The sequence below is a fragment of the Colletotrichum spaethianum genome (assembly GCF_022836535.1).
Source record: "Colletotrichum spaethianum MAFF 239500 DNA, contig17, whole genome shotgun sequence".
NCBI classification, from domain to species: Eukaryota; Fungi; Ascomycota; class Sordariomycetes; order Glomerellales; family Glomerellaceae; genus Colletotrichum; species Colletotrichum spaethianum.
This window is the reverse complement of record NW_026054787.1, coordinates 1-16,113: the sequence shown is the minus strand read 5'-3', so window position 1 is coordinate 16,113 and position 16,113 is coordinate 1. Positions and strand designations below refer to the sequence as shown.

Here is a 16,113-nt window from a genome sequence, read left to right as displayed (position 1 = left end):
CCAGTCGAGGACTGGTGTTCGGGTCTTGTTGACGACGGCGATAACTACAGAAGTTTTTTCGATGCCGCTGCCGATGGCGCTTTGGGTTGCAAAGCACCACTTGCCGCGGTTCTTTCTCGTTTCTCAGATTGTAGCCCGGTGTTTGCAGCTGAACGGAGAACAGCCTTCGGTGCACCGTCACGGAGTCACAATATTCTGCACACACCGGAGCCGCGGCTCGGGATAGGTTACCAACGAATGCAAGATGATGGATGGTCTTGATCGATAACCCAGGCTCGAGAGAACAGCATAGCGCGCCGTCAGCTTGTTCTCGAACGTCTGGTGCGCACACGCATCTCCAAGTCCCAGGGTTCCCTTCTCCAAAGGGGGGAACATCATTTTCGAGGGCATCTCATTCGTCGCATCCCACCAGTCAGCTGTCGTTCTTCTGCTGCAGGTGTCGCTTGTTTGTTCGTCGACTGCATCTTACCGCGCGCCACCATCGAATCCCCTCTTTCCCCTTTACGGCCAAGTCTACCAAGCAGCAGCGCAGCAGCAGCAGCAGCGTCATAAGTACTTTGATGTGTTGCACCCGGCAAAGAAGTAAACGCTGGTAAGCAAGCAGCGGCGGTTCTTGTTTCTCGGCATGTGCGACGCGACGATCCGGAAAAGATGGCTGTTTTGGTCTTTCTTGCCCGTTGGAAGGCTCGAGACTTGCGCCGACGGTCCCGCAACTGCCGAGCGATATACTTTCCAGTCTTTGAATATGAGGGTGTGATTTCCTACCATTTCTTTGTCAGTTGTGGCGCTTGGGTGTTTGCGGCGATGGAAACCTTGGATATTGGCGATGCAACGTTTGGGGGGGTGGGATGTTCATGCTTAGGTAATTGTAGGCCGTAAAGTGACCGGCTGGTGCCGGGTGGAGCCCAGCAACCATGGCCGCGCCGCCAACTGGCGGCTTATCAAATCGATCCGCGGCGGCGTTATCAAAAAATTTGAGACGCCGCTGCTAGTCGCGGACTTTTGATTTGAGAGGTGAAAGGCAAAAAGATACCCCGCGACCCAAATTGAAGAAGAAACACAAGCGCACTACGCCGGAACGCCGTCTCAGTTGAAATAAAACGAGACATTCTCCCTCATAAAAGCAACATTCGCCCGGACCGAAAATGCCCGGCAGAACAACCTCGGAAGACGTCCCCATGGACGAGGCGCCTACGTCTCACCAGCCCGAGGAGGAGGAGGAGGAGGCCGAGGCCCAGGAGGAGTCGCCTGAGCAGGAGGAGGAAGAGGAAGAGGAGGAACCCCAGCGCGTCAAGATTGTGAGTCTCCCTCCTTTTTCCCTCCCCGATCTTTGCGGAGGGCCGGCGGCATGTGAGGCGGGATGAGAACTGACCGTACAACAGCTGCCCGGCTCAACAGACACGGCCGCCTCATTCGAGTTCATCGATGAGGGTCATACGCTCGGCAACGCGCTGAGATACATCATCATGAAGAAGTGTGTCACCCCCTTCTTCACATTCCGCTTCGGCGGCCCAGCCCGCGGGGTCTGCTCACAACATGTCACTAACACTACGCCCAGCCCCGACGTCGAGTTCTGCGCCTATGCCATTCCCCACCCCTCCGAGCCCAAGATGAACATTAGAATCCAGACCTACGGTGAGCACTTGCCCCTCCTCCCATCCTCACTTACTTTTCCGGTGACCTTTTGAATATATGCTGACCCCCCGTCACAGACGGCACCGCCGTCGCGGCTCTGCAAAAGGGCCTCAAGGACCTGCAGGCCCTCAGCGACACCGTCGCCGAGGAGTTCATTCGCGCCAAGGAGGAGTTTGGCCGCTCATAGTAGACGAGACTTTTTCTTTTTCACATGTCAAGAATAATGGCGTTTAGGGATCTTCAATGGCATAGAGAAAAGAGAGAGAGACAACCCAATTGGAGTTTTGTGTTGCTTTGCGGGAAGTGTTTTTGAAATTGTTGTATGACTTATGTACACGAGCTCTAGTTCCATCCAGCGCTCTTAGTTGCGGCCCTAGAGATGTGGTCAGCATGCGAGTCAAGAACCTCGATAACCCGGCGCCTTCTGTCCCGCTCGCGAGTCCTCTCTCGAGCGCAAGAATCGTGTCCCTCGTGCCCGCTGTCCCGCCACCGCGACTTACCTCCAAGAATCCGGTCATGAAGCTGTTGGGCAACCGCTTGTCCCCCTGAAGTTCTCCTCCTTGAAGTAGGACATGACGTGCGTGGTTTGCTTCCAGAAGTTCATCGTCTCCTACAACCGCGTGCCAAACGTCAGCCTTTGCTCAATCTCTTTCACTTATTGCCTTGTCGCGGTCGAGCATCTCTCGCGCCTATCCTTCGTTGGGCGGGGCCGGTCGGTTCCATACCTGGTATTCGGCGTGGCTCTTGAAGAGAAGAACGTCCACCACGGGCAGCTTGTTGGCGAATCTGTGGCGCTCAAACTCCTCGCGCATCCGGGTGCGAATGACGGACACGGGCAGGGGAACGTTGTACATCGTCTGGATCTCGGGCGCCTAGTATCGCATCGCCCAATTAGCACGTTGCCCATGGTCCCTTCGACTCAATTGAGATCGCTCGGTTCGAATCAACAGGTCTTCGATCGCTTCGCCCGCGCGCGGGCTATCGGAAAAATAAGAGGGAAACATACAGCACGAATCCATTCTCTGTACGTGGAGAGAACCCGGCGCTTTGCGTCGTTCCAGTTGGCCGCTGCTCAAGGGATTAGTGGGTGATCTTGGGGTTCAATTGGGACGTAGCACTCACACTGCCGGGTTGTCTTCGCGAATTGGGTCGGTGTGATGGCCATGGTGGGCGCGGGGATGCTGGTGAAGGAGGGGAGCGGGTTGCTGCTGCGTGATTGCCGACGGCCGTTCAGTTCGTCGTCGGGAATCTTGGGAAGCTCTCCAATCCCAGGTTGGGGAAGAGCCGCCCAATCACGTGTGGCACCTTAGTCAGCTTTGGCGTTGGCGCAGCCGCCCGGTGGGAAGGCGAGGCAGGGTCGATAAGTGATTATCGGAACCTTTTGCCCCACTACCTTAGCCCTCGAACATCAACTCCTTCGTCATCCAGCATACGACCGCGACGCGACCAACACTCGAAAAGACTTTCGTATACGCGAAACTACTTTACGAAAAACTTATAAGCAAGGATCTACGACAGTCGGCCGCCCAAAATGCCTCCTATGCGATCCTCGAAGCGCAAGCCGCCCCCAGAAGGCTTCAGCGACATCGAGGACCAGCTCCTCATCTTCCAGAACAAAATGAAGGACGCGCAGAACAAGCCGCCACCCACAGGACCGAAGCACCAGGCGCAGTGGGAGATCTTCCAAATCGCCCATACGCGGAGCAGATACATCTACGACCTGTACTACGAGAAGGAGGCCATCAGCAAGCAGCTGTACGAGTGGCTGCTGAAGAACGGGTACGCCGATGCCATGCTGATCGCCAAGTGGAAGAAGCAGGGCTACGAGAAGGTACGAGCATTGCCCACCAACCCCGTTTCCGTTGTATGATTCAGTGCTAATAGCTACGACAGCTTTGCTGCCTGCGTTGCGTCCAGACCAAGGAGACCAACTTCAACTCGACTTGCATATGCCGCGTCCCGAAAGCCCAACTCAAGGAAGACCAGGAGGTCCAATGCGTCAACTGTGGCTGCCACGGTTGCGCCTCCAGCGATTGAAGTACTATGTGCGGCCGCTCGACAAATTTTCTTGGGAAACTCATCTCCGCGAGGCTTTCAACCGTGGAGGACTGGCGTTTGGCGCTCGGTATAAGGTGGATGGTTCCGATCTAGGGTACGATCACTCGGGTCATGACTTTACCGCAAAGAGGTAGTGATCCTTTCAATTGACCGTTTTGGTATCATCATTGCCTGAACGCTAATCGGAGTAGTGCTATGATTCGTGAAGTCTTCCTCGCTTGGCAGGGTCCGTCTCATCGTTTTGCAAACCCTGCCCGCCCACCGCCTCTTCCAAACCGCACGCTGTTGGGGACGAATTGCAACGCCGACATGGCGCCGGCGAGGTCGTCCATTTCCGTGTCTGGACGCCCCGTTGTCGCTGGGTGGGCGGGTGTTGGCTCCGTCATTGTTTTTGTGATAGCATCCCCTGATGCCTGTGATTCTTTGCCTTGCGACGTGGACTCCAGGATGCTCGACATGCGCTTCGACTCCTTAGTCGTGCTGAAGGCGCTGGACGGTTTGCGCCGGTGATGTCCTCCTTCGACGAGCAATGACCGTCGGCCATCGATGCCCTCCTTCGTCACCGCGAAGAAGTAGTTTTTGGGGAAGTTGTGCTTGTCGATGAGATGCATCCGACGCTTTTGCGGCGTCATGCATTTCCTCTCGCAACCTTCAACAAAACAGGAATACTGCGGTCCAAGTCAGTGACGTCGTGATCTCAGGGGTAGGAGTTCGTGCTCATACCGTGTGCTCTCCCCGTTCCCGCCTGACAGCGGCGAAGGAGTCGTGACACTCTTCGTGATGCACGTTGAGCAGATGCTCCGACGGCAGATTCCTCCCGCATTCCAGACATCTGTTCGTGTGCGTCTTTACGTAATGCGCCTCGTACTCGTCGTATGATTTGAAGGCCAGAACCTCTCTGTGAGGCGGCATAGAGCATTTCATCGTGAAGTCTTCAGGTGTCGCCTCGGCGGAGGGCTCCAATTCTGTAAACTTGGAAACACGGTCATCTGTCTCGGGCGTCCCTGACCCGCTCTGCTCACCTGCTGGATGACCAGAGGAAGGCTGCTCCTCTTCGGCCTCTCGTGAGCGTTTCATCTTGAGTGAGGCCTAGTGACGGGGTTGATTACTTGCAGATCACCACCGAATCCCCCCCAAGCCGCGCTGCGGAGATGGTGTGCTGGAATTAGATTTGGGAGGAATGTGCAGGAACAGAGACGAGACGCAAGGCTGGCTGCAGTAGTCCTATGTCCAAATATGGTTTGTTTAGCCTTTGAGCAAGCCAGCAAGTCAGCGACGGTAGGCACACGATGATAATAGAATCGTATGTTGCGTCGAACGGGCAGTCAAAGGCCGGAGCCGTGGTGGGGCACTGACGGGTCAAAGACCACCTCACTGCAAGGCCGGTCGGTCCAGTCATCATACATGAGGGTCGGCTGCTGCAAGCACCTAAATGGCCGGGCTCCTAGCAAAGACACAAGGCTCGACAATGAAAGGTGGGCAGAAGCTGTGCACTACCGGGAAGTATCTCCGTTAGGGGACTTGAGGCGCCTGAACGAAGGGACCAATCCCAGGGGGCACGGGCCAGAGCCATTGGCAGCTGTTGAGGGGCTCCATCCAAAAGAACCGATCCCCCAAGGTAGGGAACACACTCTATTGCCCATGAGGTAAGTTCGCGCGTCCCTTCATTGAGACCCGACATCGCCATCTTTTTTTTTTCCTCTCCTCTCCCTCCTGTGTCGTCGCCGTCTCCGTCTGCCACTCTCGTCCTGCATCGTCGTCCGAGTGTTTCCTTCCCCTTTTGAATGTTTGCTCTGGGTGGCGCATTGCTCGTCGCTCCTTCCCTCCAAACCTCCACCCAATGTTTTTCTTCCCGACTTCCTCACCCCGAGTACGTGCCACCACAACAAGCCTTCGAGCCGACGCCCCGATCCCACCACCACAACCGTCGTCACCGTTGCCTCTGCCCTCGACCCGACGTCGTCGTTCACGAAGCGCCTGCCACTTACCAAGTTATGGATCGCGCGCGCACTCAGGTATTGGTTTCGAGAGCGTGTGAGCACAGCACGTAGCTTCAGGCTCTTCTTTTTGTTCCTTTCTTGAATTTTTGGAGTCCCGCACCTTCCACAACAACCCCCTCCATCGCGAAAATAATCGCAACCCCCAACACCATCCAGCCCTCCCCGATCGCCAATCGCAGGGCCCGGCTCTGCCATATCCCAACATGGCGGATCATATTGAAGCAGCGAAGCAGGCCTGGCAGTGAGTTTTATTCTCTTCCCCTGACTTGGCGCCTGCGCCAAGTCTGCCTTGTGGGCGTGCGCACATTGTCTGGATTCCGCGGGGTTCATGCGATTCCCGACACTCACCTTTCGTTGCTAACTCTCGAGTCTAGCCAAGCCCAGAAGCTTCGCAAGCACCTGCAGAAGGAGGTTGAGAAGCTCAAGAGTGACTCCGATGGCAACGACCTTAAGCATTTCGAGGCCTTGGAGAGTGTCATTTCCTCGTACGTATCCGATGCGATTCCTGGGCCTACGGCACCTTCCTGACATATACCTAGTCTCCGCCTCGCCTGCCTCCATGTCATATTCCACGATTTCGAGTACTCCGCCACCGAAAAGGTCGACTCCAACCTCTGGCAAGCACACAGCATTGTCAACAGCGAGTACCGAAAGGTCTTGGGCCGTCTGAGATCGGCACAGCTCGCCGTCCAGAAGCGCAAGCTGGATAGGATGTATAGTGGCTTCCTGAAGACGGCGCAAAAGTTCTACGTCGCCTTTGTCCAGCGCCTGTCCGCAGTGTACCCGATTCCCGAGCTTCAGCGCATCGCAGAGGGCATCAAGGCAGATAAGCTGGCGGAGGAGAACCCCATGGCCAATACCACGCCCGCCGTCCGCCAAATCATCCTCAAGTATGTCCACTCGGCTCTCATACACTTGGGCGACCTCTCGAGATACCGGATGCAGGCACGTCATAAGGTCCCCAGCTATGAGGCCGCCTTGACCTACTATTCCCTCGCCCACGACATTATCCCCACCTCGGGCTTCGCCCACCATCAAATGGGCATCATTTACTTGGATGAGAAGAAGCATTTGGATATCATATACCACTTCTACCGCGCCCTGGCCATTGAGGAGCCACATCCAATGGCTTCTCAAAACCTCGAGGCCGAGTTAAAGAGTCTACAGGGGCCCATTACACCGGCTCGTCGCACTGGTCCTCCTGATACCCAGGAGGCCTTTGTGGCCTGGTTCGTCCGTCTGCATTCTCACTTCAACAAGGGTGAAGTGTTCTCATCCTACCAGGAGCTCGAGAAGGAAGTGATCAATCATCTGGAAATTGCTATCAAGGCCCCCAATACTCGGGCCATGCTCCTCAAGATGGTCTTGCTCAACATTTCTGCCTTTTACGCTTCGAATAAGAAACTGAGCGGTAAGTAAAAATTGCGGTATCCAAGACCCATTCACTGACTTGTGATAGGTAACCGGACCGAGGCTGCTTTGCGTTCGTCTCACTTCATTCTACGTCTGAATGCTCGGTTCTTCTTGACGTTCTGTCGACTCCTTAAGAAGGAGCTGGAGAAGCTTATCGAAGAGCAGACATCCAGCGAACAGGATGGTACTGTAGACAAAGTCACGGCTTTGACAGAGAACACTCTTCCGTTCGTGCGCCTGTATGCCGCCTGCCTCGTGGCCTGTCGTACTGAGATTATGAGTGCCCAAGACACTCCCGAGCTCTTTGTTAAGGACATGTACCGAGGCTTTGCGAAGGCGCTGACTGGCCTTTGTGAGATGTACGGCAATGAGGATCTCAAGCTCGCCCCGTACCTGCTTGCCGAGGATCAGGAAGCGATAGGAATGCTCCCCCTTTGCGACCCACAGCTGCCGCAGAGTTGTCGCCTTAACTACAACGAGGATACTGGAAACCTGAAGCCGCAGGTCCAGCACTACAGCGGCCAGAAGCTCGACGCTCTCCAAGAGACCTTCTCCAGGGTCCTGGACACCATCAAGTGTGGTTTCTTCCTCGCCAACGATGATACGAACTTTCCGTTCACCTACACTTCGTCGCCAAAGGGACTCATCTTCAAATACGAAGAGGACTATACGCCAAAGCCTTCGGTCGTTGCCGCCGTTCCTCGACCTGCAATTGAGAAAGATGCCACCGTGGAGGTTTCTACGGCGCATCGTGAACGGTCTCAGCATTCTGGTCGTGTCAGAGATACACCTTCGAGTGCAGCACCGTCTGTACCGCCCCATAGTACAGCTCCGCCGCAGCCGCAGTCGCATCCTACTCCGGGTCGCAACAGGGTCCACGGCCAGTCCGAGTATGACTTGAGCTCCGATGCTGAGATGCTCCATATGGTCAACGACTTCCTGATGCCTCCCCAAGCCCATGTCTCTCCCACAGAGAGTCACGAGGATACTTCGTACGGAATGAATTCAGCCATGGCCAACGAGGTATTTGGTGTGCCCCGACCAACAGCCCACCTGCACTCGGATCTGCCACAGCCAAGACGTTCCCAAGCCTTCCGTGGAACATGATCTACACCCCGACGCCTCAGGGCAAGAACTCGGAGCTGACGCCACCAGACCGCGCCATTAGAGATGCAGCCGCTAGGAGGTCCTTCGATGGAAGTGCCCACCCCAAGAGGAACCTCTCGGTCTCCGGTCATGCTATGTTTGATGACCCCTTTGCAGATGTTCGCGAAAATCCTTACGTGTCTCGACAGCAGCAGCAGCAGCAGCAGCGGGCCTTCTCCAGCACTCCTGATATCACGGCCCATCAAGACCGCCTCCTGCAGGCTTTTGGCAAGCAGCCTACTGACTCGAGATCCATGAGCCGTGACTTTTCAGGAGGAGGCTACGGCCTGTGGGGAAGCCCATATGCGGATCTCAATCCCAACGCGCTGCAGCCTAGAGCATCGTCTACCCATGCTCGCTCCTTGAGTGGTTCCCGACCTCCATACGCCCAGAGCCCCAGCATGGCTCATGGTGCTGCGGGGAGCTTCTCACCGCCTTCAGGAACCCAGTTTTCTAATGTTAGCGGCATCTTCCAGAGCACTCCGTGCAACGGCATCAACTACACCGCGACCACTGCTTTCGGAAGAGGTCCCATTGCCGACATGCGGGAAGATCCTACCCACTACAAGAATCTGGTCAGACAGAACGGAGGTGCCGCTACTGACGGCTACACAGCCGGATACAACGACATGATTCTTCAGTCTGCCATGTCCGACGAGATGAAGCGCGCTTCCGGTCAAAACTCGCGTCACTGAAACCTACGTTGAAGCAGGATTTGTTCCTGACAACCCTCACTCAATGCCTGCCCAGCCTTCCCGGCTTCCGAGCGGCGTGGTTGAAAGATAAATACCCCATAATTGCTACTGCGATGTGAGTTTTTTTCCCTATGCGATTATGAATAGGCCTGTACTGACATATTTACGGAAAGCCTGATGATCGCCTGGTTGTTTATGACTTGCTCTGATAATTGTTATGAACGGATTTCACGGATTTCAGTTGGGAGAACGGAGGGACGATGGTTTAGGATTGTCAATTGGCTGGATTTGGTTCAGCCAAACCCTTTCTTCATTGTTTCTACCCAATATCTCATGACCCGGGGCTCACATCGTGGAAGATGTCCAGCCTAGATTGCAAGTTGATGCAAGTGTGATTGCCGCTCATTTGAAGCTCTTCAGGAGCCAAACGCCGTTGTTGAAACCGTTTTCCCTTTGACCCCCTCAACGCCAGACTGTTCTGAACAAAGAAACTGAAATGCTCAAGGCATTAGGTTGAAGGCAGGACGCCTAGGCAGAGGAATAGGTCTGCTTGGGGAAGGGGTAGCTAGGATACAGTTAGCAAATGATGCAAGAAATTCACAAAACCCAGTGCCAGCTGGTTGGGTGTACGGCGCAAGCAGCAGCGGGCCCATTGAAACCAAATGAATGTCATGACTGGGGAAACTCACGAAGGACCAAGCTCCTGGATGCTGAGCTTAGCGAGCCACTGGCCCATGTCGATAGACTCATCGAGCGACTTGCCGTCAACGAGGCCGGCCATCAGACCACCGGCAAACGCATCGCCAGCGCCGTTGGTGTCGTTGATCTGCTCCTTGGCAATGGGCTTGACGGGATACTCCTTGACGTTGTCCTCGCCCTGGACGGCAACCAGAGTGGGGTCGGTGCCCTGGGTGATGATGGCAACGCGCTTGCGCTGCTTGTTCTCCTTGGGCAGGTTTGCGAGGTGCTTAGCGATCTCCTTGAGGTCGGTGGTGCCGACGTTGTGAGACTCGGCGTAGGCGGCGGCCTCGGTCTCGTTGCCGATGATGTAGTCCCAGTAGGGGGCGCTGGCGTCGAGAGGGTCCTTGAAGAACTGGGGGATGAAAGGGGCCGACAGGCTGACGGCGAAGACCTTGTTGTTCTTGGCGGCCTCCTCAGCGAGCTTCTGGATGGCGGGGGGGCAGACGGTGAAGTGGTAACCGCCAATGTAGTAGGCCTGGGCACCTTCGACAAGCTTCCAGACGTCCGGGCGAGTCAGGTGCTCGAGGTCGTAGTGGTTGGCAGCGCCGAGGTCGGTGCACATAGAGCGGTTGTGGCCGGTGATGACAACACCGCAACGGCCCGTGGCGATCTTAGGGTCGACGCGGTACTCGACGCGGAGGCCGGCCGTCTTGACGGCGTCTTGGAGGATGGAGGCGTACTTGTCGTCGCCGACACCGCCGAGGTAGACGACCGAGTTGGGCGGGAGGATGTACTGGGCACCACGGGCGGTGTTCTGGGCGGCACCGCCGGCAATGAGCTTGGCGTCATAGTTGTTGAGGAGGTCCTCGTAAATTCCGAGGTGCTTCTCCTCAGCGAGGATAGCATCGTTGGCCTTGAGGCCGTACTTTTGGAGGAGGGCCTCGTCGCCGACTGCTTGGATGTCTGGATTGCGGTGTTAGTGGTGAAGCTTGGTTTTAAAGTGAGGGAGGGGTAAGGGCGCTGGAGGGGCTGTGCAGCACGTGGAGTAAGCTTGAATGGATGCAATCATGTCGGGCCCTTACCAAGCAGAGGGTTCTCGAGGCAGAGAAGACGGAAATCCTGGGGCGCCATATTGTTCAATTGAGGGGTTTGGGGGTGTAAGGAGGAAGTATGGAAGAGGCGGAAGTTGTGGGAGCATTCAAAGATTTTGAATTTGGTGCACCCTCGGGCGGTTTTCGACGAGGGGGAAGGGGGATGATGGTGGGGTTGCTGAACGAGGAGGTGGGGTGGTGGGAGAAACGTGCTTGGCCTCGAGCAGCAGCAGTGGCCGCAGGACCAGCGACGACGGCAGGGCGAGAACTCTGTTGTGGAGGAGCGTGGGCAGCAGCAGCTCGGGCTGCTGATGCTGACGATGAGAGGACAGGGGCAGGGATGGTGGGGCGGCGAGTTGCAAAGGTTCTCGTTACCGTCGCACTGAGTGAATTGGTGGACGTGCAGCGTTGGCTGAGACACCTCAAGGCGGTGACTCTCCGGCAAGCGAACATTGTTGCGAACGATTGCTTGACGGAATTGTAATGGCTGTCAAATCATCGATTCCGGGCCGCACCGTTTGGCGATAGTTGGAGGTTGGCAGAAAAGTGAAGCTGCCCTAGAATAGACCGCTAGGGTGGTCTTTCGTTTCCAAGTGTTTCTCACAATCAGATCATGGCACTCACTGGCCAAGTGATGGTTTCCTGTCACGGGATGGGACCATTTGTTGATTAAATTCCGATCGATCGATTGAATAGAGGAAAACCACAACCACCTATGGTAGCTGGATTTAGGAGGAAAGATCCCAAAGGCCACTCTCCTCCACACTCTGATTTAACTGTCCCAAACCCCGTTTTTGTTCTTATTCATCCACACACAAACTCCCAGCGTCTCACTTCATCACAATTGGGTGTGGCGTACGTTGAACTCCTCTTCCCTCTCTCGTAGCGGGATGGAGAATCATGGCGTGATCATTTCAATGCGCAAAATGCCTTTTAGTACTTGCCAACGAGCTACCAGATGAACTGCCCTCGCGAGTACCCTCAAAAGATGCCAGCCGCGTAACACCATCCCAATGGAACCCTGAAATCCAGCCAGACTATGACCTTTATTCCTTCGTCTTCTGGGTACCACGCAGCAGACCCGTCCGTCTCGCAGCAATAAGACCGGCCTTCTGTCCCTGGACAGCGTAGCGGGAGATGGTCGAGGCCTTACCGATATGCTGGTGGTTACCACCACCGTGGGGATGGTCGACGGGGTTCATGGCAACACCACGAGTTCTGGGCCAGTTGGCACCACGCTTGACGGCGAATTTGTGCTTGGCGCGAGAAGCCTCTGTAGGTGGTTGTTAGTGAATTGTTTCATTCAACTGCGTTGTCTCACGGGCTTTCTTCGTCCGCAACGAGGGGCCAAAACGTACTCAGGAGGGGCTTGTCGGTACGGCCACCGCCGGCAACGATACCAATCATGCCGCGGGACTCGGAGTGGACGACCTTCTTGGCGCCGGAGGGGAGCTTGATGCGGGTCTTGCCCTCATCAGGGTTGTGGCCGACAATGGTGATGTAGTTGCCGGAGGTGCGGCCCAGAGTGCCACGGTCGCCGATCTTGGTCTCGACGTTGGAGACGACGGTACCCTCGGGCATGGAGCCAAGGGGCAGGACGTTGCCGACGGTCAGAGCAGCCTTCTTGCCGGCGTAGATGAACTGGCCGGTGTACATGCCCTCGTTGGCGATGAAGGTCTCGGTGTGCTGCTTGAACTTGTAGGGTCACGGAAGACGACCTGGGCAAGGGGAGCGCCACGGCCGGGGTCGTGGATGATGTCCTTCACGATACCACGGAGGTAGCCGTGTCTCTCGGCATAGTCGAGGTTGCGGAACTTCGCGGGGGCCTGCACAATATCTGCGTTAGGAACAAAATGTCGTCGCATCGCGGGATTCGGTAGGATCGAGTCTCACCTTGTTCAGGCGGGTGTTGGCCGTGAAGATAGAGCCACGGCCCCTTCTCTGGTTACGGATCTGAGGGAGAGAGTGTCAGCGCTCATTGTTTCCCAAGTGCTCAAGTCTATCTCGAAAAAAAGTTCGTGGGTTTCGATTTCGACGAAATATCGGGCGCGGCGACGAGCAGCAATTCGAAAATGCGCCGGTGTTGCTGAATCCGATGGAAGATAGAGTGTTCAATAGAGCAATTACTTACAACGCGACCCATCTTGGCTGTCCTCTGGCGTTCGGAGGGCTAGGTGTTGTCGTCGGTGGTGATGGTTGGGAATTTCAAAAGTCACCTCGAGACAATTTTGCTAGAGAAGGAGGTCGTGGGCCGGGGGAAAGTGTGCCCTGGGCCCCACAATGGCTCCTTCCATTAACCGAGCCCGTCACGTGCATGGCGACGTCCAGCCAGTCTCTTGAGTGGGGTCCATTTATTTTTAAAGCTAGTGTTCGGACAGGAAAAATGCTGACGGCGCCGAGGCTCCACAAGTCCACTGCTGTTTGGCCAGCCCGCACCAGCCTCGAGTCGGAGAATCGCCTGCATCGCGTCACGATCTCCGCACTTTACCCTCACGTCCAGAACGTCTGGCTACGGCCTCAGCGACCTACGCCCACGATATTCTCAGTGCCATCATGCACTGCAGTACCTCGCTCGTCATGATTCATTCTATAGATGCAGATGGAAAGGGCATGGATATGATCCAGCTCATGTGCGCTCCTATTCTACTCGTTTCCTCAATTCTCTCACTATCTGCTGCGTTCTGTTCAAGGCTGCATGTTCTGACGTTCTGTCAGGGTAGCCGTGTCCGGCTGATAATCGGTGTGTTTTGTGGGCTGGCAAGTTTTAAAGACCGCTGAAAGAAGTTCCGTGAGGATGCCAGGACCGTGGAGCTCTAGGCGGCACGATGTGGTCCAGCGATCAACGTCATCCAAATCTTCGCCGGGGCGGGCGAGGGCTTCATTTCACCCAACGAACCATGAATTCTTACCGTACTCCCAACGCGGGCATTTTTTAAGGGGATGCGGCCGTGACCTGCCCTTGTAGAGCCGGGCACGCAGGATCAGCACACATTACCGCAAGCGATCGCCGTAGGTCCGGTAGCCTCCAGTGAGGTGCCGCAGCACAGATGGACAATGAAAACCGTTCGGTTTTCTATGATGGCGCGTCCATCAAGTTCGATGGATTAGCAGGTACTTGATGGCAATTTCGAAGGCTCTCATACTTCTTATTCGGGTGTGCACCCTGTTCCATTTGCATATCGCCCTATTCTGGACGTCATCTCGGGAACCCAGTTGGAGGCGGCACCAAGCCATAATTCCTGTTGATGATTTCAATTTGTGGATGAAAAGGGTGTCTTGGGACGCAAAGTTGCGTTGGACCGCGACTGCGTCAGGCTGGGCTGGCTGTGCTGCATAGTCATGTGACGGCGGACGATACAGTTTAGCGGATGGGTACGATGGTTTTGCCCGTATGCTCTGCGAGTGCCGAGCACACGCCTATGATACCATGATGTGGAAATGCAGCTTCCCATCATCGCAGCAAAGAGTTCACAAGGGCTGCGTCGGTTGCCCCTTTGGATCGGTGTGGTTTTTGATGGTCGGAGGGTAGCTGCCGTTGTGAAGTTGAAGAGAGGTGGTACAATAAGTGGGAGAGAGCGGACCCCGCGGACAAGGACAGATTTGGTCAACCAAATTCGTTGGGAATAGCGTCAACTTCGACAAGCCGAAAAGCGTGGTATGTGACGAGCCGGCTGATGTCTTACCTGCACGCAACAATCAAGTGCAGCCATATCGCAGGGTTTAGGGAACCGTCAATACACTTTTGCACAGGAAGCCATCATCTCCGCAACGCGAATGATTCTTTTGTTCTGACAGGCTGGTTTGCTCTGGTTGATGGTCGTTGAGAAGTTGGAAAAGGTGTGGTGTTGAGTGTAAGGTTCAGTCTGGGATATACCACGGTAGCCCGTCAGGTGGGGTACAGCCAACGTGGGTTCTCCAAGATCTTCGAGGGCAACCTGGAAAGCAGGTAAAGCACAATCCACAATATGTTCCAGAAACGGAATGACAGGCAGCAGGCATAAGACAGATGGAAGGAAGCTGCTGCTACCTTGGGATTAGGAAGCACACCGGGTATGCGGTAATACGCCATTCGTATCTAGGTTGAAAGGCAACTTAGAATGAGGATGTCGTAGGTAGTTTAGATTTCAAATGACTCGGGCCTATCAGAGAATCAGGCTCAAAGGAGATGCGGCTCAAACGTGACTTAATTAGTCCCGTGGGTGGGCGTTCGAAACTTCCTCTACTCAACATACACCGGCGCGCCTAAACTTCCTCCACTTACCACGATACCCACCCCATCCAACTTCGACACTACCACACACACAGCAGCCATCAACGCGGACCAAAAAATTCCCAAGATGGCCGATGACGATTCTTCGGACCTGTCTTCGTTGTCCTCATTGTCGCCTGTTCCGTCCGACATCGAATCCGATGCTGAGCCGGAGTCTGAGACGAAGAAGGGCGGCAGCATCTTGAAGTTCTTCCCCAAACTCGCCAAAGGCAAGAAGGCAGCAGTTGCGACTAAGGAGCCCTCACCGCCACCTCGCAAGCGTTCGCCCTCGCCTCCACATGAGAATGCCTTCGAAGATAACCCAGACATCGCTGTATGTCAATTGTCGCGTTAATCCGCGCAATAAACGCGTCGATTCGCGTACTTCACGTCATAGGACCTGCTAACGTACCTCTAGTTTCTGGTCATGTTCCGGAGCCGATTCAACGATGCCTTCCCGAAATCTCTTGCCAACTTTGGCCCCCAGGAGCTCGAGCGCGACATTATTGACAATCCTCCCGGCGAACGGGTCGAAGCCTTCCTCTGCGCACTCCTCTTCTTGCTTCTCAACCGCAAGCAGGATGTCAAGTACGTTGACGCGCCACCGAACAAGAGCTCTACACAGGTTGCAAACTGACTTGCTAGGGCTGGCCAATACTCCAAGGCACTGGACGACGCCTTGTCCGCCCACAAATCGCAGTGGCCGAGATCATGGGGAGGCGTCAACCCACTCTCAGGGAGCAACACTTTTCACAGCATTACGCCTACCCAGAGGGTAAGTGCAGAATCATTCAAGCTTTCCCTTGCGTATTTGGAGTTTCGCAGACTGACTTTCCGCTCAAGCTATCCCTCCTCCGCGCGCTGGCCCTATGGTCACTCTCGGCATCCGAAACTGTCAAGACGATCATCAATAAATCTTATAAAGGCAATCGCCACGAAGATGACCTGACCCAGCCACTCTCGGTTCAGCCATGGGGATCAGACAGCGACAAGAGACGGTACTATCTAATTGAGGGCTTGGACGATACAGCTTTCCGCGTCTATCGAGAGAGCAACCCGGCGGGTTTTAACCGAACCTGGTGGTCGGTCGCTGGGTCAATTGATGAGATCAAAGCCCTTGCAGACAAACTAATGACAAAGGATGG

General features: G+C 55.3%; 8 protein-coding genes across 8 annotated transcripts; 4 read left to right on the top strand and 4 right to left on the bottom strand.

Moving 5' to 3' along the window:
- Positions 1-1,145: 1,145 nt before the first annotated feature.
- Positions 1,146-1,822, top strand: ColSpa_06819 (DNA-directed RNA polymerases I and III subunit RPAC2; the record flags this gene model as incomplete). The annotated part of the gene is made up of 3 exons (XM_049273031.1): positions 1,146-1,298; positions 1,383-1,635; positions 1,713-1,822. The coding sequence occupies 3 exons, from the start codon at positions 1,146-1,148 to the stop codon at positions 1,820-1,822; spliced, it is 516 nt and encodes a 171-aa protein (XP_049128988.1).
- Positions 1,823-2,324: 502 nt separating this feature from the next.
- Positions 2,325-2,800, bottom strand: ColSpa_06818 (NADH-ubiquinone oxidoreductase 14. subunit; the record flags this gene model as incomplete). Its single annotated transcript, XM_049273030.1, has 3 exons — positions 2,325-2,507; positions 2,642-2,703; positions 2,758-2,800. 3 exons carry the CDS (start codon positions 2,798-2,800, stop codon positions 2,325-2,327), a joined length of 288 nt encoding a protein of 95 aa, XP_049128987.1.
- Positions 2,801-3,166: 366 nt separating this feature from the next.
- On the top strand, positions 3,167-3,672 carry ColSpa_06817 (pre-mRNA-splicing factor CWF14; the record flags this gene model as incomplete). The annotated part of the gene is made up of 2 exons (XM_049273029.1): positions 3,167-3,466; positions 3,529-3,672. The coding sequence occupies 2 exons, from the start codon at positions 3,167-3,169 to the stop codon at positions 3,670-3,672; spliced, it is 444 nt and encodes a 147-aa protein (XP_049128986.1).
- A 254-nt stretch (positions 3,673-3,926) lies between these two features.
- ColSpa_06816 (zinc finger protein) lies at positions 3,927-4,770 on the bottom strand (the record flags this gene model as incomplete). Its single annotated transcript, XM_049273028.1, has 2 exons — positions 3,927-4,361; positions 4,417-4,770. 2 exons carry the CDS (start codon positions 4,768-4,770, stop codon positions 3,927-3,929), a joined length of 789 nt encoding a protein of 262 aa, XP_049128985.1.
- A 1,126-nt stretch (positions 4,771-5,896) lies between these two features.
- On the top strand, positions 5,897-8,947 carry ColSpa_06815 (protein SMG7; the record flags this gene model as incomplete). Its single annotated transcript, XM_049273027.1, has 5 exons — positions 5,897-5,934; positions 6,068-6,178; positions 6,233-7,104; positions 7,153-8,136; positions 8,181-8,947. 5 exons carry the CDS (start codon positions 5,897-5,899, stop codon positions 8,945-8,947), a joined length of 2,772 nt encoding a protein of 923 aa, XP_049128984.1.
- A 685-nt stretch (positions 8,948-9,632) lies between these two features.
- ColSpa_06814 (adenosine kinase) lies at positions 9,633-10,759 on the bottom strand (the record flags this gene model as incomplete). Its single annotated transcript, XM_049273026.1, has 2 exons — positions 9,633-10,591; positions 10,711-10,759. 2 exons carry the CDS (start codon positions 10,757-10,759, stop codon positions 9,633-9,635), a joined length of 1,008 nt encoding a protein of 335 aa, XP_049128983.1.
- A 1,006-nt stretch (positions 10,760-11,765) lies between these two features.
- On the bottom strand, positions 11,766-12,862 carry ColSpa_06813 (60S ribosomal protein L2; the record flags this gene model as incomplete). Its single annotated transcript, XM_049273025.1, has 5 exons — positions 11,766-11,992; positions 12,078-12,405; positions 12,438-12,545; positions 12,613-12,672; positions 12,851-12,862. The coding sequence occupies 5 exons, from the start codon at positions 12,860-12,862 to the stop codon at positions 11,766-11,768; spliced, it is 735 nt and encodes a 244-aa protein (XP_049128982.1).
- A 2,194-nt stretch (positions 12,863-15,056) lies between these two features.
- ColSpa_06812 (uncharacterized protein) lies at positions 15,057-15,605 on the top strand (the record flags this gene model as incomplete). The annotated part of the gene is made up of 2 exons (XM_049273024.1): positions 15,057-15,302; positions 15,387-15,605. 2 exons carry the CDS (start codon positions 15,057-15,059, stop codon positions 15,603-15,605), a joined length of 465 nt encoding a protein of 154 aa, XP_049128981.1.
- Between the last annotated feature and the right edge of the window lie 508 nt (positions 15,606-16,113).